Source organism: Dendrobates tinctorius, unplaced genomic scaffold (assembly GCF_039654945.1).
Source record: "Dendrobates tinctorius isolate UK_male_01 unplaced genomic scaffold, ASM3965494v1 ptg000229l, whole genome shotgun sequence".
NCBI lineage: Eukaryota > Metazoa > Chordata > Amphibia > Anura > Dendrobatidae > Dendrobates > Dendrobates tinctorius.
This window is the reverse complement of record NW_027361896.1, coordinates 476207-499960: the sequence shown is the minus strand read 5'-3', so window position 1 is coordinate 499960 and position 23754 is coordinate 476207. Positions and strand designations below refer to the sequence as shown.

Sequence of the window (23754 nt, the reverse complement as noted above, 5' to 3'; positions counted from 1 at the left end):
AACATTGCCAAGACACTTCATCGTGATCATCGCACAATCAAGAAGTATGTAGCCGATTCCCAGCACACACGTGTGCGTTCTGATAAGGAAAAATTGAGGACTCTTTCCAACAGGCAATTGCGTCAGGTTAAAAGAGCAGCTGCAAAAAAGCCTTGTCATTGCAGCAGACAAGTTTTTGAAGCTGCTGGTGCCTCCAACGTCCCCCAACAAAAAGATGCAGGGTCCTTCAGAGGTTTGCAGCTGTGCGTAAGCCATCCTGTCGACCACCTCTATCCACTGCACACAAGCAGAAATGGCTCCAGTGGGCCAAACGATACATGAAGACTGACTTCCAAACTGTTTTGTTCACTGATGAGTGCCCTGCAACGCTCGATGGTCCAGATGGATGGAGTGGAGGATGGCTGGTTGATGGACACCCCATGAAAACACGGCTAAGGCGCCAACAAGGAGGAGGTGGAGTAATGTTTTGGGCTGGAATCATGGGGAGAGAAATTGTCGGCCCCTTTAGGATCCCTGAAGGGGTAAAGATGAACTCCATAATCTATGTGGAGTTTCTAAAACAGCACTTCCTGCCAAGGTTCAAGAGGAAGAACCGTGCTTTCCGCAGCATCATTTTCATGCATGATAATGCACCGTCTCATGCTGCAAATAACACATCTGCATCTCTGGCTGCTATGGGCATAAAAGAGGACAAACTTATGGTGTGGCCACCATCTTCCCCTGACCTCAACCCCATTGAGAACCTCTGGAGCATCATCAAAAGGAGTGTCTATGATGGCGGGAGGCAGGTCACATCTAAGCAACAGCTCTGGGAGCGTATTCTGTCCACATGCAAAACAATTGAAGCACAAACCATCCAAAAACTGACAAATTCAATGGACGAGAGAGTTCAGAAGCTTCTTTCAAACAAGGGGTCCTATGTGCAAATGTAACATCACCTAGAATAAAGTTTTGACTTGAAAACTGTTTGATTTCATTTTGTAATAAGCTGATAATGCTTATAATTTCACAATTGACCATTTTTTTTGTTCAAAATAAAAATAAAAAGGTTGAAAACTCTGCTGTGCTTAATAATTTGGAACATGCATTTTGAGTGTTTCTTATTTTTAAAAATATACTGTTTTCATAGGCAGTTTTTCAAAAACATTGCAATTATACTAGAATATTAGATGACTGGAAAATAACAATGACTGCAATTCATATAATAGGTAATTTAGAGAAAATATGAGGAAATATTTTTTGCATAATAATTTGGAATACAGTGTATTTTCTGTCTGTGTTTGTGCTTCATCTTGTCTCACCGACAATATATGTTTGGAGGCTGTCTATTCCTCTGGTGATCTGCTCCGGGGCAGTTTAGATTTCACCTTTCTGTCTTTAGGCTTAGTTAGTCCTCCGGCTGTGACGAGGCATCTAGGGCAACGTAGGTACACTCCACGGCTACTGCTAGTTGTGTTGTTAAGATCAGGGGTCTGCAATCCGCTGAGCAACCAACCTCTCTGGTGTTCTGGTGGCATAGCCTATTGCGCTCTCCTCCTCGGTGACCCATTCATAACAGGAAGGTTAATATACCCCACAGCCAATTCTGTATAAGAAAGAATTGTACGCGAGAATCTGATTATGTAGCTCAGTCTAAAATTCTAAAAAGAAAATTTAAGGAAAAAAGATACCCAAAAAATTTGATAAATAGGGATAGCAAAGTAAAAACACAGGAGGAATGTTTAACCCCTTCGCACCTGAGCCTGTTTTTGCCTTCGTGACCGGGCCAATTTTTTCAATTCTGACCAGTGTCACTTTATGAGGTCATAACTCTAGAACGCTTCAACGGATCCTGCTGATTCTGACATTGTTTTCTCGTGACATATTGTACTTCATGATGGTGGTAAAATTTCTTAGATATGAACTGCGCTTATTTGTTAAAAAAATCAAAATTTGGCAAAAATTTAGAAAATTTTGCAATTTTCAAACTTTTAATTTTTATTCCCTTAAATCAGAGAGAGATATCGCACAAAATAGTTAATAAATAACATGTCTAGTTTACATCTGCACAATTTTGGAAGCATAATTTTTTTTTTTAGGAAGTTATAAGGGTTAAAAGTTGACCAGCGGATTTCTCATTTTTACAACAAAATTTACAACACCATTTTTTTGGGGACCACCTCACATTTGAAGTGAGTTTGGGGGGTCAATATGACAGAAAACACCCAAAAGTGACACCATTCTAAAAACTGTACCTCTCAATGTACTCAAAACCACATTCAAGAAGTTTATTGACCCTTCAGGTGCTTCACATGAATGATTTAATGTGGAAGGAAAAAATAAACATTTAACTTTTTTTCACAAACATTTTACTTCAGAACCATTTTTTTTTTATTTTCACAAATTTTTTGTGTAATTTCTCCTAAATACGCCGATACCCCGTATGTGGGGCTAAACCACTGTTTGAGCACACGGCAGAGCTCAGAACGGAAGGAGTGCCGTTTCACTTTTTCAATGCAGAATTGGCAGGAATTGAGATCGGATGCCATGTCGCATTTGGAGAGCCCCTGATGTACCTAAACAGTGGAAACCCCCCACAAGTGACCCCATTTTGGAAACTAGACCCCTTAAAGAACTTATCTAGATGTGTCATGAACACTTTGAACCGCCAAGTGCTTCACAGAAGTTTATAACGTAGAGCCATGAAAATAAAAAAATCATTTTTTTTCCACAAAATGATCTTTTAGCCCCCAATTTTTTATTTTCACAAGGGTAACAGGAGAAATTGGACCCCAAAAGTTGCTGTCCAATTTGTCCTGAGTACGCTGATACCCCATATGTGGAAGAAAACTACTGTTTGGGTACACGGTGGGGCTCGGAAGGGAAGTAGTGACGTTCTGGAATGCAGACTTTGATGGAATGGTCTGCGGGTGTCATGTCGCGCTTGCAGAGCCCCTGATGTACCTAAACAGTGGAAACCCCCCACAAATGACCCCATTTTGAAAACTAGACCCCCCAAGGAAGTTATCTAGATGTGTGGTGAGCACTTTGAACCCCAAGTGTTTCACTAAAGTTTATAATGTAGAGCCGTGAAAATAAAAAAATCTTTTTTCCACAAAAATGATCTTTTAGCCCCCAATTTTTATTTTCACAAGGGTAACAGGAGAAATTGGACCCTAAGAGTTGTTGTCCAATTTGTCCTGAGTACGCTGGTACCCCATATGTGGGAGAAAACTACTGTTTGGGCACACGTCGGGGCTCGGAAGGGAAGTAGTGACGTTCTGAAATGCAGACTTTGATGGAATGGTCTGCGGGCGTCATGTTGCATTTACAGAGCCCCTGATGTACCTAAACAGTGGAAACCCCCAACACATCCCTAACCCTAACAACAAACCTTACACCAACACACCCATAACCCTAATCCAAGCCCTAGCGCTAAGCCTATCCCTAGCCCTAACCTGCGTGCCTGCTTTTTTTTTTCTTTACTTTTTTTTTCTTTTTGTGACAAGATCGCTGCCCTGCGATCTGACTCATAGTAACACCACTTCTCTGATCTCACACTGACAGATGATCAGAGGAGAAGCAGCGTTACTATGTGACAAGATCGCTGCCTGGCACATAGTAACGCGACTTCTCCTCTGATCTCACTAACAGATGATCAGAGGAGAAGCAGCGTTACTGTGTCACACAGTAATTGTTAGGCGTCGGATTCCTGGCACTGCACAGCGGGAATCCAGAGCCAGACATCCTGCGGTCTCTCATTCTCCGACCGCTCAGACTCCTGCTCAGCAATCACGGCGAGCCAGGCATTTCCCTCAGACTCGTTCTGTGAGCCTGGATGTTGCTGCCACCTCTGGTGCAGCAATGGTAGCGCAACCTGCTCTGCAGGGAACTGCTCCAGAGGCTAAGTCCTCGTGCCGTGCTACTGGGCATGCCCGCAACTTCTCTCAGTGGAGAGCAGGGGTCACATGTGCAGGTCCTATGTCGGATCTGATTGGTCCTTCCCAAAGTACTGGAAGGTCCCGGAAGCGCATGGCTATAAAAAGCCCGCATGGCGGCTCGGCCATGCGCTAGTGTAGCATATTATTCTGTGTGTGTATGGTGATGGATGTATGGACTGGTGTCTGACTCATTATGAAACCCCTACCCTCTGATATTACGAGTGGTGACCGAGTGTGAATAGTCAGCTCCAGGGTTGTGGCAAGCTACACGCCACTTGCTCCACACCTACACTAGCGTCCGTCGGTGCCCGGTCCTCGGCGCCGACGCTTGCGTCTTTTCTCTGCCGTTGCGCTGTAGCAACAGCAACTATTGGTGTTCGCGGCTGCGACGCCCCACGCAGGCCTCTGTGACGCTAACAGGGCTTGTGCCTTTGCCTTAGCGTTCGGGTGACGTTAACCCGAGCGCAGTCCCGCACCTATCAGGTGCATCTGCCATTGTTCAGCAGCGGTCTTGTCACCTACCGCACGGTGGACCCCGGGCGGCGAACGCACCTACTATTATTTATATTTGGTGCGTTCCGCCGACCTTAACATTACACTAGCGCCAGGGTCTGGCTGGCAATGGCAGACGTGCAGCAGCTGCAGCGCTACATTCGGCAGCTGGAGAGCAGGTTGGCGGCTATTGAGAGCACCAACTCAGCTGCGAATTCTGCGCTAGCTGCTGCTCAGACAGTCGCTGAGGCTGTCTCACGTGCGCCCACACTTTTGCCCTTGCCGACAATGTCTCGCCTCCCGCTCCCCGATAAGTTTTCGGGTGATAGTGCCTCCTGTAGGGGATTCGTTAGTCAGTGCTCCATTCAGCTGGAGTTGCTGGCTGCACGGTTTCCTACAGAGCGGGCTAAGGTGGGATTTATTGTCTCCCTGTTGTCTGGCCGGGCATTACAGTGGGCCACGCCATTGTGGGAACGTGATGATCCCGTGGTACAGGGAGCTGCTCAGTTCCTCGCGGCTCTGAAGCAAGTCTTCTTGGGACCACGGGTCACACACGATACGACTCTCCAACTGTTATCCTTAACACAAGGGTCACTTTCGGTTAGCCATCATGCTATCCAGTTTCGGACACTGGCTTCCGAGTTAGAGTGGCCGGACAAAGTGTTGGTCCCGGTGTTTTGGAGAGGCCTGGCTGAGCACGTAAAAGATGCTCTAGCTACTAGGGAAATTCCCACAAGTCTGGAGGAGTTGATCGCCGTTTCCACCCGCATTGATCTCCGCTTCACGGAGCGCGGGTTGAAACGAGCGCAATCCAGACGTAGGGTTAATTTGGCTCCCACCTTTACCGAGCCGCTGATATATCCCGCACAGGAGCTCCCTTCCTCTGAGCCTATGGAGGTGTCTCGCACCAGCACTAAGTCACGTCCGATGTGAAGCTCTGTGCGCTGTTATCAGTGCCGACAGTTTGGCCACTCGGCTGGCACATGCCCTCAGCGGCCGAAAAGACGACCACGTTCAGTGGCCGTAGGTGGTGGTCAATCCAAGGTGGGACCCTTTTCACCCAAACCGGTGTTCCGGGGTACGTTAGATAGTGGGTTCTCCACCTGGGAGGCAGAGGTCACCCTGGATTCCGGGGCCGAGGGGAACTTTATGTCCTCGACTTTTGCCCAGAGACACGCTATCCCTCTGGTGTTACTCTCCCAACCTCTGACCATTAGGGTGGTAAATGGGGCACCGTTACTGTCTCAGGTGACCCATCAGACAGCCCCACTCGGACTCTCTATTTCACCCTCACATCAGGAGACTCTGTCCCTGCTTATTATTCCCAATGGTATCGATCAGGTGCTCCTCGGAGTTCCCTGGCTTCGTTGCCACTCCCCTCATATTGACTGTGCTTCGGGGAAGATACTGGGCTGGGGCAAGGACTGTGAGGGAAGGTGCCTGAGGGGCAGCGTTCAGGTGGCTTCCACTGAAGTGCCTGCGGATCTCTCCGCGCTCCCCAAACCCTACCACCAGTACGCGGACGTCTTCTCTAAGAAGTCTGCGGAGACGCTCCCGCCGCACCGTTCCTATGATTGCCCGATTGATCTCCTGCCAGGCACAGAGCCTCCCCGGGGCTGTGTTTACCCCTTATCACTCCCTGAGACAGAGGCTATGTCCCAATATATCCGGGAGAACCTGGCTAGGGGTTTCATCAGAAAATCTGTGTCACCGGCTGGTGCAGGGTTCTTCTTCGTACAGAAGAAGAACGGAGAGTTACGCCCCTGCATTGACTACCGAGGTCTCAATGCTATCACGGTTAAAAACAAATACCCCCTACCGTTGATCTCGGAGTTATTTGACAGGTTGCGGGGGGGCCCGGATCTTTACTAAATTAGATCTGCGGGGTGCATACAACCTGATCCACATTCGCGAAGGAGACGAATGGAAGACAGCTTTTAATACCAGGGATGGCCATTACGAATACCTGGTTATGCCCTTTGGCCTTTGTAATGCGCCAGCTGTCTTCCAAGACTTTGTCAACGACGTCTTCCGCGACATGCTTTCTACCTCGGTGGTGGTCTATCTGGATGACATACTCATCTTTTCGCCAGATTTGACCACCCACCGGAGAGACGTCTGCAGGGTCTTCGACCGTCTGCGGGCGAAATCGCTATTTGCCAAGCTGGAGAAGTGCCAGTTTGAGCAGGAGTCCTTGCCGTTCCTGGGCTATATCATCTCGGCCCAGGGGCTGGCCATGGATCCTGCCAAACTACAAGCGGTAATGGACTGGCAGGAACCCCATTCCCTCAAAGCGGTGCAGCGCTTTTTGGGGTTCGTGAATTACTACTGCCAGTTCATACCACACTTTTCCACACTGGTGGCTCCTTTGGTTGCTCTCACCAAGAAGGGAGCTAACCCCAATGCTTGGTCAGAACATGTCTCCAAGGCCTTCTCGGCTATAAAATCACATTTTGCTGGCGCTCCCATATTACATCGTCCCGATGTGGATAAGCCGTTTATCCTTGAGGTAGACGCTTCTTCCGTCGGTGCAGGAGCAGTCCTTTATCAAAAGGATGCTCAAGGTCGGAAGCATCCCTGCTTCTTCTATTCCAAGACCTTCTCTCCGGCGGAGAAAAATTACTCCATCGGCGACAGGGAGCTGCTAGCCATGAAGTTGGCTTTTTCTGAGTGGAGACATCTCCTGGAGGGAGCCCGGTTTCCCTTTCAGGTATATACGGACCATAAAAACCTGGTCTATCTACAGACGGCCCAACGCCTGAATTCCCGTCAGGCCAGGTGGTCGCTCTTCTTTTCCCGATTCCGCTTCACCCTCCACTACCTCTCTGGAGAGAAGAACGTCCGTGCGGATGCTCTCTCACGTTCAGTGGTCTCAGCGGAAGAAGGAGAAGCTGAGCCTCGGTTAATTCTCCCGCCGGAGAGTTTTACGACCGTGGCCCCAGTTGCTCTCGAGTCGGTACCACCAGGCAAGACCTTGGTGCCTCCTCAGCTACGGCCGGAGGTCCTCGCCTGGGCACATGCCTCCAGGGTGGGTGGCCATTTTGGTAATAAACGGACTGCCGAACTCCTGGCAAGGTCATATTGGTGGCCACATATGGCTCGAGATGTCAAGGAATACGTGCAAGCATGTGTGTCGTGTGCTCGGAACAGACCCTCTAGACAGAGGCCGGCGGGGCTGTTTCCCCTGCCAGTGGCGGATAGACCTTGGGAGATGGTTGGCATGGATTTCATAGTTTGCCTGCCCAAGTCTGGTGGCAGTACGGTCATCTGGGTGGTCACCGACCATTTTTCTAAAATGGTGCATCTGGTGCCACTCGCACGCCTGCCTTCCGCTCGAGGTCTGGCCACATTGTTCATTAAGCACATATTCCGTTTACATGGCATGCCGGACAAAATTGTGAGTGACCGCGGTCCCCAGTTTGCGTCTCGGTTTTGGAGGGAGCTCTGCAGTTTACTCAGCATCGAGCTAAATCTATCCTCCGCTTACCATCCCGAGATGAATGGCTTGGTCGAGAGAGCCAATCAGACCTTGGTCACCTATTTACGGCATTTTGTCTCTGCCAGGCAGGATGACTGGGCATCCTTGCTACCTTGGGCTGAATTTGCCCTAAACAATGCGGTGGCTGATTCCACTGGTCAGACGCCCTTTCTCCTAAACTATGGTCAACATCCACGCGTCCCTGTCCCGATGCCAGTGTCCTCCACCGACTCCAGGGTGGCAGACTGGGCAGTGGAGGCCCGGGACATTTGGGATCGCACTCAGGATGCTATCCGGGCATCTAAAGAAAGGATGAGGGCGTCCGCCGACACGCATCGGCGGCCCGCCCAAGCTTCTCCCCTGGCGACATGGTATGGCTCTCCACCCGAAACATTAAACTGCGGGTCGAGTCTCCCAAGTTCGCACCGCGATACATTGGACCATTCAAGGTCCTCGAGCGACTTAGCTCGGTGGTCTACCGCCTGGCTCTTCCTCCACATTTGGCCATTTCGGACGTGTTCCATGTGTCCCTCGTGTCCCTCCTCAAACCAGTTCACATGGTCCGGTTTTCTGAGTCATCTGCCGGGTCATCAGACTTATCGTCTGATGAGTTTGAGGTTAACGCCATCGTGGGGCGCAGGTTTGTCCGTGGCAAAAAATTTTATTTGGTGGACTAGAAGGGTCATGGTCCCGAGGCTTGGACCTGGGAGCCCGTGGAAAACATTCATGCACCACTCCTGATCGCGGCCTTTGAGCGCAGTGAGGCTCAGAGGGGGGGGCCCTAGGAGGGGGGGTAATGTTAGGCGTCGGATTCCTGGCACTGCACAGCGGAAATCCAGAGCCAGACATCCTGCGGTCTCTCATTCTCCTCCAACCGCTCAGACTCCTGCTCAGCAATCATGGCGAGCCAGGCATTTCCCTCAGACTCGTTCTGTGAGCCTGGATGTTGCTGCCACCTCTGGTGCAGCAATGGTAGCGCAACCTGCTTTGCAGGGAACTGCTCCAGAGGCTAAGTCCTCGTGCCGTGCTACTGGGCATGCCTGCAACTTCTCTCAGTGGAGAGCAGGGGTCACATGTGCAGGTCCTATGTCGGATCTGATTGGTCCTTCCCAAAGTACTGGAAGGTCCCGGAAGCGCATGGCTATAAAAAGCCCGCATGGCGGCTCGGCCATGCGCTAGTGTAGCATATTATTCTGTGTGTGTATGGTGATGGATGTATGGACTGGTGTCTGACTCATTATGAAACCCCTACCCTCTGATAATACGAGTGGTGACCGAGTGTGAATAGTCAGCTCCAGGGTTGTGGCAAGCTACACGCCACTTGCTCCACACCTACACTAGCGTCCGTCGGTGCCCGGTCCTCGGCGCCGACGCTTGCGGCTTTTCTCTGCCGCTGCGCTGTAGCAACATCAACTATTGGTGTTCGCGGCTGCGACGCCCCACGCAGGCCTCTGTGACGCTAACAGGGCCTGTGCCTTTGCCTTAGCGTTCGGGTGACGTTAACCCGAGCGCAGTCCCGCACCTATCAGGTGCATCTGCCATTGTTCAGCAGCGGTCTTGTCACCTACTGCACGGTGGACCCCGGGCGGTGAATGCACCTACTATTATTTATATTTGGTGCGTTCCGCCGACCTTAACAGTAATGCTTCACCTCTGATCATCTGTCAGTGTGAGATCAGAGGAGAAGTCGCATTACAATGAGTGAGAACGCCGGGAAACAAGCAGCTTTCCCAGCGAGCGCTCTCATTGGCTGCTGTGATGCTGACGTCATCAGGACCTGAACCAATCAGGTCTCGATGACGTTGGGGGTCCCAGCATGCATTGTGCACCGGGATCCCCACGTTATAAGGTATGTGGGGGTCCCGGGGGGCACAAAACCGCCGACAGTAGATAAACGTCGGCGCTGCACAAAGCCCATCAAGCGCCAGCGTTTATCTACTGTGGGCGTTCGGGAAGCGGTTAAAAGGAAAAAATAGGAAGGGGGATAATTTGACCATTGGTAAAGAAAAAAGTGATGATCGCTGGAAATTGAATTTTGTGACAACATTCAATAGGGGAAATAAAGTCATAGGAACTGTGCTTTCAAAATATTGGTATATCTTGAAGCGTGACCCTGTTTTGGGAAAACATCTCCCTGATAAACCAGGGATTACATATAGAAGGGGGAAAACTTTGAAAAATTTGGTGGCCCCCAGTAAATTAAAAAAACAGTTGGATTCAAAAGGAAAAAATATTAAAAAAAAAAGTACTGATCAAATTTTTTGTGGTGTTTCTCAAGGAAATGCACCTCTAAAAAATGTACATGTGGGATCCTAGATCACGGGGCTAAAACTATCAAATGTAATAGTACTGGTGAGGTCTTTGAGATTTCATTTAGTATAATGGTACCATGAGTTTACAAATTCTTTCTTTGAATGTCAGGGGTTTAAACTCCCCTGAGAAGAGATCTATGATGTGGAGGGAGGTGAAGCGGTCAAAAGCAGATATTATCTGCTTGCAGGAAACCCATTTGTTGGCTGAGGATAATTTCAGGCTTCGTCATCCCCTCTTCCCGCACATTCTATTTGCTATTGGCCCAACCAAAAAGGCTGGTGTGTGCACCATGGTGAAAAATACAATCGCTTTTAAATTGATAGCGCAAAATAATGACCCCACGGGTAGATGCTTAACTATTACGTGCCTACTGAATGGTGAATTACACACGTTGACAAATCTTTACGCTCCCAATGAGGGACAACATAAATTCCTGAGAACAACCCTTCATGAAGTCTCTACGAATGTGAAGGGTAGTAATATAATATGTGGTGACTTCAATCTCCCCATGCATGTGGACCTTGATTGCTCTTCTGGTAGCAGACGACCTAGAGGGGACTTGACTCTCCTCACAGGCGAATTCCACTTGCATGATTATTGGAGATATTCACATGCATCTGAGAGGGATTATACCTTTTACTCTTCCAGGCATTCCACATACTCTCGTATTGATTATTTTCTAACAGACAGTGCAACTCTGTCCAGATGTAGATCCGCAACTATAGGCTTAATAACATGGTCTGATCACGCTCCCATCACTCTGAGTCTTACTTTGGCACACCAAGCTAACACAGCCTTTAGGTGGCGATTAAACGACGCATTGCTGCTGAATAGGGAGGTGTTGGGTAGAATCTCCTCGGAGTTGGAACATTACTTTCAGATAAATGATAATGGAGAGGTTTCTGATGAGACCTTATGGTCGGCACATAAAGTAGTGATTAGAGGTGTGCTCCTCCAACAAGCTTCCTACCTGAAACGGAGGAGGGAGAGTGGCAGAGAGGTATTACTCTCCCGCCTGCAATATTTAAACACTATTAACAAGTCTGCTCCCACGCCTTCCATCTCTGAGGAGATCTATCAAACTAGGTTTAAATTGAGAGAAAATCTCTTGGCTAGATATGCACATAACATGAAGAAATTCAAGACTAATCTATATGCTGCAGGTGATAGGGCGGGTGCACTCCTGGCACGCAGAGTACGCAAGAGGGAAGCTAAATCAAGAGTGGACCATATCTTAGATAGAAATGGGAAGGCCCTCAGAAACCCTCAGGACATAGTCCAGGCCTTTGCAGAATATTATACCTGCTTGTATAATTTAAAAGATGACCCTTTTACCCCCCAACCGGATCACCAATCTATCTATAAATATCTAGACTCTATAAAATTACCCCGTATCACATCTGAGCAGCTAAACTACCTTAATTCTCCCTTCACTGATTTAGAAATTAACTCGACGATTAAACAAACTAAATCTCATAAGGCCCCAGGTCCAGACGGGTTGACGAATGATTATTATAAATCCTTTCATCTGCTGTTGACTCCATATTTGCAGAGATTATTCTCGGTGTGGAGAGACTCGGGTACTGTTACGGCTCCTTGTTTGGAGGCTACCATATCTACCATACCCAAGCCTGGGAAACCCCTCACACGCCCTAGTGACTTTAGACCCATTGCTCTGCTCAATTCGGATGTCAAAATATTCACTAAAATTATAGCGTCCAGACTAAAGCTTATCATTCCAACTATAATTTCGCCGGACCAAGTGGGTTTTGTGGCTGGACGTGAGACGAAAGATGGGGTGCGGCGCATGCTGAATCTGATTAAAATAGCCGAGCTGTCTGGCCTGCCCAGTGCATTCCTGTCACTTGATGCTGAGAAGGCTTTTGACAGGGTGCACTGGGGGTACCTTCGGGCAGTATTGGAGAAGTTTGGACTGTCAGGCCCCATATTCTCAGCAATCTGTGCTATGTACACGACTCCTTGTTCCAGGGTCTTGACATCCGGTTTTTTATCTGGTTCGTTTCAGATCACGAATGGCACTCGTCAAGGTTGCCCACTCTCTCCTATTATCTTTGCACTGTGCATGGAGCCGCTTGCTGAGCGCATAAGAACTATTAATATCACCGGAATCAGGGTTGGACAGATGGAGCACAGAATTGGCCTATATGCTGATGATGTTGTCCTGTCCTGTGTCAACTTGGAGACATCCTTGACAGCTATTATCTTGGAACTCGGGGAATTAAGTAATGTGTCATATTACAGGTTGAATCCCACGAAGTCCTTGTTGTTTCCGGTGGCGGTTCCATGCGCGGCCAAGTCAAAAATGGAAGCAGAATTTCCATTTACATGGATGACAGAGGGTATCCCGTACTTGGGAGTTATATTGACGGGTTCTGAACAGATTGTCGAGAAGAATTTCTCTAAGTTGATCACACAGGTTAAGTCACAACTTGACCATTTTCACATGGTTATGACGTCCTGGATTGCAAGGATTAATGTTTTCAAAATGATGATCCTGCCTAAAATACTGTATCTCCTTAGGTGTATCCCATTAAAAATCCCCAAACGTTTGATTTAGAAATTACAAACTATGTCATACAATTTTATTTGGTCACACAAAAAATCTAGAATCTCTAGGACCTTGATGTACTATCCGTTCAAACGGGGAGGGCTGGGAATGCCGAACCTCCTGCTGTACCATAGAGCGGCCATACTAACTGGACTCAGAGATTGGTGGCAGGCGGACAAAGACCATAGATGGCTCCAAATAGAGAACTACTATGCCAAAACTAGATCTACCCGCACAATTCTTGAGGCTGAATCAATTGCAATCACTGATTATTCCCCTACCTTACCAACCATGAAAACCGCGCTCCACTACTGGAGGGCACTGGTCCCTTCCCTGATTAAATTATCTCATGATTCCCTATCCCTAAAAGCCCTTGAGACACACATCCCATTTCTTAATCTCCAGCCTTGGGTTGATGCTGGAATCGTAACATTAGGGCAGATATTGGGTGCCACTGGCCTTGTCCCCTTTGACCACTTGGCCTCTAACTTCCCGAATATCCGAAAATATTTCTATCAATACTTGCAAATACGTCATCTACTTCATAATTCCCCAAACTCGCCTTTTCTCAACTCACATTTAAATAACAGGGTTAATGGTTATTTCTTGTTGCCTGACTCTGGCCCGAAGGGAATTTCAATATTATATAAAGCCTTAAACGACCCAGCAGAAGATGTTAAACTGCCATATATGATCAAGTGGGAACAGGATTTGAACTTCCTATCTGACCCGATAGACTGGGAGGGGGGGCTGGGTGAGGTGTTACGGGTATCTGCCTGCGTCAATCATCTCGAACAATTAAAAAAAGTACACCTTAGATGGTATCAATATCCGGTTCAGGTGGCTCACTATGACCCTGCCGGGTCGGACAAATGTTGGAGGGGTTGCGGTCACAGGGGAACTCTGGAACACGCCTGGTGGTCGTGTCCAATTCTTCGGCCCTGGTGGAGAGATATGGACCTTTTAATTGCACAGGTCTTGGGGATCCAGCTGAATCTGTCACCTAGGCAGGCCATTCTTCACATTGGCCTGGAGGAAATTCCACACATACTTCGAGGTACACTATCACATATTCTAATAGCTGCCAGGTTATTAGTCGCCTCAAGATGGAAAGACACTAATTCTCCCAATATTAGTGAATTAATTGATAAACTTAATGTCCACTGCCAATATGAACTCGCCTTGGCTCTCTCCATGACTGCCAAAACCAAAAGACAGAATATTTGGCACCCCTGGTTACATAGTGGTCATTCCTCTATTAACCCGCTCCACCTTGTTTGACCGTTTACTTGAGTGGGAATAAGTAAGCATCATTGACATAATATTCTCATTTTGCCATAGTTTGCCAGGAACCCTTGTCTATAACTGAACTGCTAGACAGTGCCTTGTGAATGCCTATACTCCTTTCCTCTTCCCCCTATTCCCCTTACCGTTCCTACCCCCTCCTCCCGCTTCTCTCCCCTACTTCTTTTTCTTTTCCTTACTTATTTCTGGTCATTTTTAGTTAACCTCTGTTACTGTTACTGTTATTACTGTTTGATGGCACTGTATTGTTTTGAAAATCTTTAATAAACACTAATTGATAAAAAAAAAAAGAGATTTCACAAAGACTCACCTGTAGCAGTGATTTTGTTGTATATGTCATCACATGCAGTTGCGGTTTGCAATATGTGGGACGCACTGTGCAGACACTGCGGTCCCACATTAATGGTCACAGAAATAGAGCAAAAAACGGCTTTTTAAAACAGTCTCTCAAGGCATCTGCTAATTAAACATAACAAAATTTTTAACAAAAGTAACTCCGGTGGAAAAGATACCCTCTGGTGTTGCAAATAGGAATGCTCTTTTAAACCGGAAAGAAACATTTTGGATATATCGTCTGAGAACATTATATCCAAATGGATTGAATGATATAGAGAGAGTTTGAACGTTGCCTTTTTTTTTTTTTCTTCTTCTTCTTGCATCTTTGTTGTCAAGGTTGGATCAAGCAGCGGGTGTGTTCCTGAACTTGGTCCACACCCTAAATCAAGTTTCTGAGACTGGGATAAAAGGTTGCTGCTATATATAAGTGTAACTGAATTTTATCCTATTTGGATTTGTACTGTGTTTTTATGATAACTGATGAAGGAAATAATCTGGGGAAGCTTCCTCCTGGTCAGATCAGTTAACGGCTTGGCCAGAGCACTGTAATTTGGTACAAACCTCCTATAGTAGCCAGCCGTACCCAGGAAAGACAGTACCTGCTTCTTGGTTCATGGGGTGGGCCAAGTTGTAATGGCGTATACCTTCTCTGGCACAGGTTTTAGCTGGCCTCCCCCTACCCGGTGTCCGAGGTATTGTACTTCATGCATGGCTACCTGACACTTCCCTGGCTTAGCAGTAAGACCTGCAGTGTTAAGCCTTTGCAACACCTGAGAAAGATGTACAAGGTGTTCCTCCCAAGAATTACTGGCTGGCCACTTTTTTTCATTTTACTTCTGTATAACACCATCCTTAGTTACATAGTTTCCTCCTTTTTATGTACAACACTGTCCCTTATTACGTACCATCCTCTCTAGTCATACAAGTCCCTTATATACAGTTGTGGCCAAAAGTATTGACACCCCTGCAATTCTGTCAGATAATACTCCGTTTCTTCCTGAAAATGATTGCAAACACAAATTCTTTGGTATTATTATCTTCATTTAATTTGTCTTAAATGAAAAAACACAAAAGAGAATGAAGCAAAAAGCAAAACATTGATCATTTCACACAAAACTCCAAAAATGGGCCAGACAAAAGTATTGGCACCCTCAGCCTAATACTTGGCTGCACAACCTTTAGCCAAAATAACTGGGACCAACCGCTTCCAGTAACCATCAATGAGTTTCTTACAATGCTCTGCTGGAATTTAGACCATTCTTCTTTGGCAAACTGCTCCAGGTCCCTGATATTTGAAGGGTGCCTTCTCCAAACTGCCATTTTTAGATCTCTCCATAGGTGTTCTATGGGATTCAGGTCTGGACTCATTGCTGGCCACCTTAGAAGTCTCCAGTGCTTTCTCTCAAACCATTTTCTAGTGCTTTTTGAAGTGTGTTTGGGTCATTGTCCTGCTGGAAGACTCATGACCTCTGAGGGAGACCCAGCTTTCTCACACTGGGCCCTACATTATGCTGCAAAATTTGTTGGTAGTCTTCAGACTTCATAATTCCATGCACACGGTCAAGCAGTCCAGTGCCAGAGGCAGAAAAGCAACCCCAAAACATCAGGGAACCTCCACCATGTTTGACTGTAGGTACCGTGTTCTTTTCTTTGAATGCCTCTTTTTTCTCCTGTAAACTCTATGTTGATGCCTTTGCCCAAAAGCTCTACTTTTGTCTCATCTGACCAGAGAACATTCTTCCAAAACGTTTTAGGCTTTTTCAGGTAAGTTTTGGCAAACTCCAGCCTGGCTTTTTTATGTCTCGGGGTAAGAAGTGGGGTCTTCCTGGGTCTCCTACCATACAGTCCCTTTTCATTCAGACACCGACGGATAGTACGGGTTGACACTGTTGTACCCTCGGACTGCAGGGCAGCTTGAACTTGTTTGGATGTTAGTCGAGGTTCTTTATCCAACATCCGCACAATCTTGCGTTGAAATCTCTTGTCAATTTTTCTTTTCTGTCCACATCTAGGGAGGTTAGCCACAGTGCCATGGGCTTTAAACTTCTTGATGACACTGTGCATGGTAGAAACAGGAACATTCAGGTCTTTGGAGATGGACTTGGAGCCTTGAGATTGCTCATGCTTCCTCACAATTTGGTTTCTCAAGTCCTCAGACAGTTCTTTGGTCTTCTTTCTTTTCTCCATGCTTAATGTGGTACACACAAGGACACAGGACAGAGGTTGAGTCAACTTTAATCCATGTCAACTGGCTGCAAGTGTGATTTTGTTATTGCCAACACCTGTTAGGTGCCACAGGTAAGTTACAGGTGCTGTTAATTACACAAATTAGCGAAGCATCACATGATTTTTCGAACAGTGCCAATACTTTTGTCCACCCTCTTTTTTATGCTTGGTGTGGAATTATATCCAATTTGGCTTTAGGACAATTTTTTTTGTGTCTTTTCATTTAAGACAAATTAAATGAAGATAATAATACCAAAGAATTTGTGTTTGCAATCATTTTCAGGAAGAAACTGAGTATTATCTGACAGAATTGCAGGGGTGTCAATACTTGTGGCCACAACTGTAGCTTCCTCTGCTGTTATGTACAGTGCTGTCTCTTACATAGTGTACTCTTGTTATTTTTATTATTCGCAGTGCCCTCTTTTATTACATAGTCCCTTCTCTCTTTTGCTAGTTATAAAATGACTGCAGATGGAGGAGCCGGTCACCAGACTACCAGTCCATCAGCTTCTCCATTAGTAAAGAAGCTTTCCCATGCTCCATCAGCCATCATTGCATTATACAGCTAACAAGACAAGACAGTATGTAATAAAAAACAGGGCTCTATATAATCCAATATGTAAAGGACGGTGCTGTACATGGCAAGAGAGGGCACTATATAATAATATAATAGGGGACAGTAATAAACACAATAAAGGAGACTATGTAATATATAGATATACACATGTATCTGTGTATATATACACACACACACATATATACATACACACACAGCTCTGGCAAAGATTAAGAGACCACTGCAAAATGTTCCGTTTGCCTGATTTTTCTCTTTATAGGTATATTTGAGTAAAATTTAAAGTGTTCTTTTAGTCTATAAACGTCTGACAACATGCCTCCGAATTTCCAAGCAATAAATTTTGTTTGTTTTTTTCTGACAGAAAATGGTCAAATTTAACCCCTTAATGACCGCCGATAAGCCTTTTGACGACTGTCGCTAAGGGTACTTAACCCCCTTAGTTACAGCCATTTTGCAGCTTAATGACCAGGCCAATTTTTACAATTCTAACATATCCTGCTGATTCTGAGATTGTTTTTTCGTGAAATTTTACTTCATGTTAGTGGTAACATTTCTTCTATATGACTTGTGTTTCTGAAAAAAAATGGAAATGTGGCAAAAATTTAGCAATTTTCAAACTTTAAATTTTTATGCCCTTAAATCAGAGAGATATGTCACACAAATTTCTTAATAAATAACATTTTCCACTTGTCTACTTTACATCAGCACAATTTTGGAAACAAAATTTTTTTTTCGTTAGGAAGTTATAAGGGTTAAAGGTTGACTAGCGTTTTCTCATTTTTCCAACAAAATTTACAAAACCATTTTTTTTAGGGACCACATCATATTTAAAGTCATTTTGAGGGGTGTACATGACAAAAAATACCCAAAAGTGACACCATTCTAAAAATTGGACCCCTCAAGGTGCTCAAAACAACATTCAAGAAGTTAATTAACCCTTCACAGGAACTGAATCAATGTGGACGGAAAAAATTAACATTTAACTTTTTTTTTTTTTGCAAAAAATTTACTTCAGAATCAATTTTTTTATTTTCACAGGTGTTAAGAGAAAATAAACCACAAAATTTGTTGTGCAACTTTTCCTGAATGCGCCGATACCCAATATGTGGGGGTAAAGCACTTTTTGGGTGCACAGCAGAGCTCGCAAGGGAAGGAGCACCATTTGACTTTTTCAACGCAAAATTGGCTGGAATTGAGATCGGACGCCATGTTGCGTTTGGAGAGCCCCTGATGTGCCTAAACAGTGGAAACCCCCAACAAATGACCCCATTTTGGAAACTAGACCCCTTAAGGAACTTATCTAGATGTGTGGTGAGCACTTTGAAAACCTCCAAGTGCTTCACAGAAGTTTATAATGTAGAGCCGTGAAAATAAAAAATCATTTTTTCCCTCAAAAATGATCTTTTCGCCCCCAAATTTTTATTTTTACAAGGGTAACAGGAGAAATTAGACCCCCAAAGTTGTTGTGCAATTTGTCCTGAGTACGCCCATACCCTATATGTGGGCATAATCCACTGTTTGGGCTCATGGTTTAGCTCGGAAGGGAACGAGCGCCATTTTGTAATGAAGACTTTGATGGAATGTTCTGCGGGCGTCATGTTGCGTTTGCAGAGCCCCTGATGTGCCTAAATAGTAGAAACCCCCCACAAGTGAACCCATTTTGGAAACTAGACCACCGAAGGAGCTTATCTAGATGTGCTGTGAGCACTTTGAAGCCCCAAGTGCTTCACAGTAGTTTATAACGCAGAGCCGTGAAAATAAAAAATCATTTTTTCCTCAAAAATGAATTTTTAGCCCCCAATTTTTTTATTTTTGCAAGGGTAACAGGAGGTATTAGATCCTCAAAGTTGGTGTGCAATTTGTCCTGAGTACACTGATGCCCTATATGTTGGAGTAAACCACTGTTTGGGCACACGTCTGGGCTCGGAAGGGAGGGAGCACTATTTGACTTTTCGAACGCAAAATTGGCTGGAATCAATCAAGGCTCCATGTCACGTTTGGAGACCCCCTGATGTGCCTAAATAGTGGAAACCCCTCAATTCTAGCTCTAACCCTAATCCCAACTCCAATCCTAATCCCCATCCTAATCCCTAACCCTAATCCCAACCCTAATCCCAACCCTAATGGAAATATGAAAATAAATATATTTTCTTTATTTCATTATATTTCCCTAACTATGGGGGTGATAAAGGGCGGGTTATTTACTATTTTTTTTATTTTGATCACTGTGATACGGTTTATCACAGTGATCAAAATGTACATTGAATGACTGAATGGAATCTGCCGTGCGGCAGATTCGGCGGGCGCACTGCGCATGCGCCTGCCATTTTCTTCCTTGACCAAGATGGCGTTGCCCACCAGAGGAGGCAGGAGGACCACCGGGAGGTACCGGGGGGATCGGAGACCCTATTTCTCTCTCCTCATGTGCAATCACATCAGAGGAGAGGGAAAGTGAAAGCAAAATCATGGTTTTTTTTTTTGCTATCGCCGTTATACGGTTAATAACACCGATCGCAAAAGCGTGGTTGGTAAAAAACCGACCCAGATCGCTATACACTTTTTCCACAGCAGAGCTGTGGTTTAACCCCTTTCTGCCATCAGACGTACTATCCCGTCCATGTGCCCTGGGACTTAATTCCCAGGGACGGGATAGTACATCATAGCGATCAGCGGCGCTTACGTGAGCGCCGCTGATCGCGGCCGGGTGTCAGCTGATTATCACAGCTGACACCCTGCACAATGTGTCAGGGGCGGTCACGAACCGCCCCCGACATGTTAACCCCTTGTACACCGCGATCAAACACGATCGCGGTGTACCGGGGGTTAAAGGGAAGCATCGGCAGGGAGGTGGCTCCCTCCGTGCTTCCCTGATCCCCCCCACAGCAGCGCAATGTGCAGCGCTGCTGCGGGGGGCTCTTTCCCTACAGGCCCCCGGATCCAAGATAGTGACGGGGACCTTCGGGGGCCTGTAGGGAGCTGACCTCCTCACTGCCTACAAAGCGCAAGCATGAGGAAGTCTGCAGCAGTGCCTGTGACAGATCGCTGATCTCTCACAGTGATCTGTGATGATCTGTCACAGGACAGTGATGTCCCACCTGGGACAATGTATTAAAGTAAAAAAAAAAGTGTAAAAATAATTTTAAAAAAATCGCTAAATAAATTAGTATAAAAAAAAAATATTCCCCAATAAATTCATTTTTTGAAAACAAAAAAAACAAACAATAAAAGTACACATATTTGGTATCGCCGTGTCCGTAACGACCCGCCCTATAAAACTGTTCCATTAGTTAACCCCTTTAGCGAACCCCTTAAAAAATAAAAATAAAAAACGAAGCAAAAAATAATGATTATCATACCACCGAACAAAAAGTGCAATAACGCGCGATCAAAAAGACGCATATAAATATCCATGGTACCGCTGAAAACGTCAGCTTGTCCTGCCAAAAACGAGCCGCCACACAGCGTCATCCGCAAAAAAATAAAAAAGTTATAGCTCGCAGAATAAAGCGATGCAAAATAATTATTTTTTATATAAAATTGTTTTCATTACATAAAACCGACAAAACATAAAAAAAGACCTAAATGAGGTATTGCTGTAACCGTACTGACCCGAAGAATAAAACCGCTTTATCAATTTTACCGCACGCGGAACATTGTAAACGCACCCCCCCAAAAGAAATTCATGAAACGCTGGTTTTTGTTCATTCTGCTTCCCAAAAATCGGAATAAAAAGCGATCAAAAAATATCACGTGCCCGAAAATGGTACCAATAAAAACGTCAACTCGTCCCGCAAAGAATAAGACCTCACATGACTCGATGGGTCAAAATACGGAAAAATTATAGCTCTCAATATGTAGTGATGCAAAAACTATTTTTACAATAAAAAGCGTCTTTTAGCGTGTGACAGCTGCCAAACATAAAAACCGCCATAAATAGTAAATCAAACCCCCCCCCCGTTATCACCCCCTTAGTTAGGGAAAAATAATAAAATAAAAAAAATGTATTTATTTCCATTTTCCCATTAGGGTTAGGGCTAGGGTTAGGGCTGAGATTAGGGTTAGGGGTGTGTTGGGGTTAGGGTTGGAGTTATAATTGGGAGGTTTCCACTGTTGGGCACATCAGGTGCTCTCCAAATGCAACATGGCGTCTGATCTCAATTCCAGCCAATTCTGCGATGAAAAAGTCAAATGGTGCTCCTTCCCTTCCAAGCTCTGCCATGCGCCCAAACAGTGTTTTACCCCCACATATAGGGTATCAGCCTACTCAGGACAAATTGCAAAACAACTTTTGGGGTCCAATTTCTCCTGTTACCCTTAGGAAAATAAATTGGGGGCAAAAATATCATTTTTCTGGAAAAAAAATGATTTTTTTATTTTCACGCCCAGGCGTTATAAACTTCTGTGAAGCACTTGGAGGTTCAAAGTGCTCACCACACATCTAGATAAGTTCTGTGGGGGGTCTAGTTTCCACAATGGGGTCACTTGTGGGGAGTTTCAATAGTTTAGGTACATCAGGGACTCTCCAAACGCACATGACTCCCGCAGACCAATCCATCAAAGTCTGCATTCCAAAACGTCACTACTTCCCTTCCGAGCCCCGACGTGTGCCCATACAGTAGTTTTCTCCCACATATGGGGTGTCAGCGTACTCAGTACAAATTGGACAACAACTTTTGGGGTCCAATTTCTCCTGTTACCCTTGGGAAAATAAAAAAAATGGGGACTAAAATATGATGTTTGTTGAAAAAATACGATATTTTTATTTTCACGCCCGGTCGTTATAATCTTCTGTGAAGCACTTGGGGGTTCAAAGTGCTCACCACACATCTAGATAAGTTCCTTAGGGGGTCTAGTTTCCAAAATGGGGTCACTTGGGGGGGTTTCCACTGTATAGGTACATCAGGGGCTCTCCAAAAGCAACATGACACCCGCAGACCATTCCATCAAAGTCTGCATTCCAAAACGTCACTACTTCCCTTCCGAGCCCCGACCTGTGCCCATACAGTAGTTTTCTCCCACATATGAGGTATCAGCGTACTCAGGACAAATTGGACAACAACTTTTGGGGTCCAATTTCTCCTTGTACCCTTGGGAAAATAAAAAAATTGGTGACTAAAAGATCATGTTTGTGGAAAAAATACGATTTTTTTATTTTCACGCCCGGGCGTTATAAACTTCTGTGAAGCAGTGGGGGGTTCAAAGTGCTCACCACACATCTAGATAAGGTCCTTGGGGGGTCTAGTTTCCAAAATGGTGTCATTTGTGGGGGGTTTCTACTGTTTTGGTACATCAGGGGCTTTCCAAACGCGACATGGTGTCCGATCTCAATTCCAGCCAAAAACGTAAATTGGCGCTGCTTCCCTTCCGAGCTCTGCCATGCGCCCAAATAGTGGTTTACCCCCACATGTGGGGTATCAGCGCACTCAGGACAAATTGCACAATACCTGTTACCCTTGGAAAAATAAGAATTGAGGGTGAAAAGATCATTTTTGTGGAAAAAATATGATTTTTTTAATTGTACCGCTGTATGTTATAAACTTCTGTGAAGCCCTTGGGGGTTCAAAGTTCTCACCACACATCTAGATAAGTTCCTTGGGGGGGTCTAGTTTCCAAAATAGTGTCATTTATGGGGGGTTTCCACTGTTTTGGTACATCAGGGGTTTTCCAATTGCGACATGATGTCCGGTCTCAATTCCAGCCAAAAACGTCAAATGGGGCTGCTTCCCTTCCGAGCTCTGCCATGCGCCCAAATAGTCATTTACACCCACATATGGGGTATCAGCGTACTCAGGAAAAATTGTACAATAGCTTTTAGGGTCCTGTTACCCTTGGAAAAATAAAAATTGGGGATGAAAAGATCATTTTTGTGGAAATAATATGATTTTTTAATTGTACCGCTGTACGTTATAAACTTCTGTGAAGCCCTTGTGGGTTCAAAGTTCTCACCACATATCTAGATAAGTTCCTTGGGGGGTCTAGTTTCCAAAATGGGGTCACTTGTGGGGGGTTTCCACTGTTCAGGTACATCAGGGGCTCTCCAAACGCGACATGGCATCTGATCTGAATTCCAGCCAATTTTGCATTGAAAAAGTCAAACGGCGCTCCTTCCCTTCTGAGGTCTGCCATGCACCGAAACAGTGGTTCCCCCCACATATCAGGTATCAGCGTACTCAGGACAAATTGCACAATAACTTTTGCAGTCCAATTTCTCCTGTTACCCTTGGTAAAATAAAAAAAATTGAACCTGAAGTATTTTTTTTGTGAAAAAAGTTAAATGTTCATTTTTTTTAAATATTCAAAAAATTCCTGTGATGCACCTAAAGGGTTAATAAACTTCTTGAATGTGGTTTTGAGCACCTTAAGGGGTGCAGTTTTTAGAATGGTGTCACTTTTGGGTATTTTCTATCATATAGACCCCTTAAAGTGGCTTCAAATGTGATGTGGTCCGTAAAAATAAAATGGTGTTGCAAAAATGAGAAATCGCTGGTCAATTTTTAACCCTTATAACTTCCTAACAAAAAAAATTTTGGTTCCAAAA

At 45.4% G+C, this 23754-nt stretch overlaps 1 protein-coding gene across 3 annotated transcripts in view; it reads left to right on the top strand.

Annotated features, from left to right (window-relative positions):
- The window catches only part of ATPSCKMT (ATP synthase c subunit lysine N-methyltransferase), a 248618-nt gene that overhangs the window by 121754 nt on the left and 103110 nt on the right, over nucleotides 1-23754 (top strand). Inside the window, exon 4 of one of the 3 annotated variants that reach the window (XM_073555712.1) lies at nucleotides 12230-14357. The exons of the other annotated variants lie outside the window; for them this stretch is intronic. Coding sequence (XP_073411813.1) covers nucleotides 12230-12781 — 552 coding nt within the window. The 3' untranslated portion in view covers nucleotides 12782-14357. Of the gene's footprint in view, nucleotides 1-12229; nucleotides 14358-23754 lie in introns of those variants that run through there. 3 annotated transcript variants of the gene reach the window in all.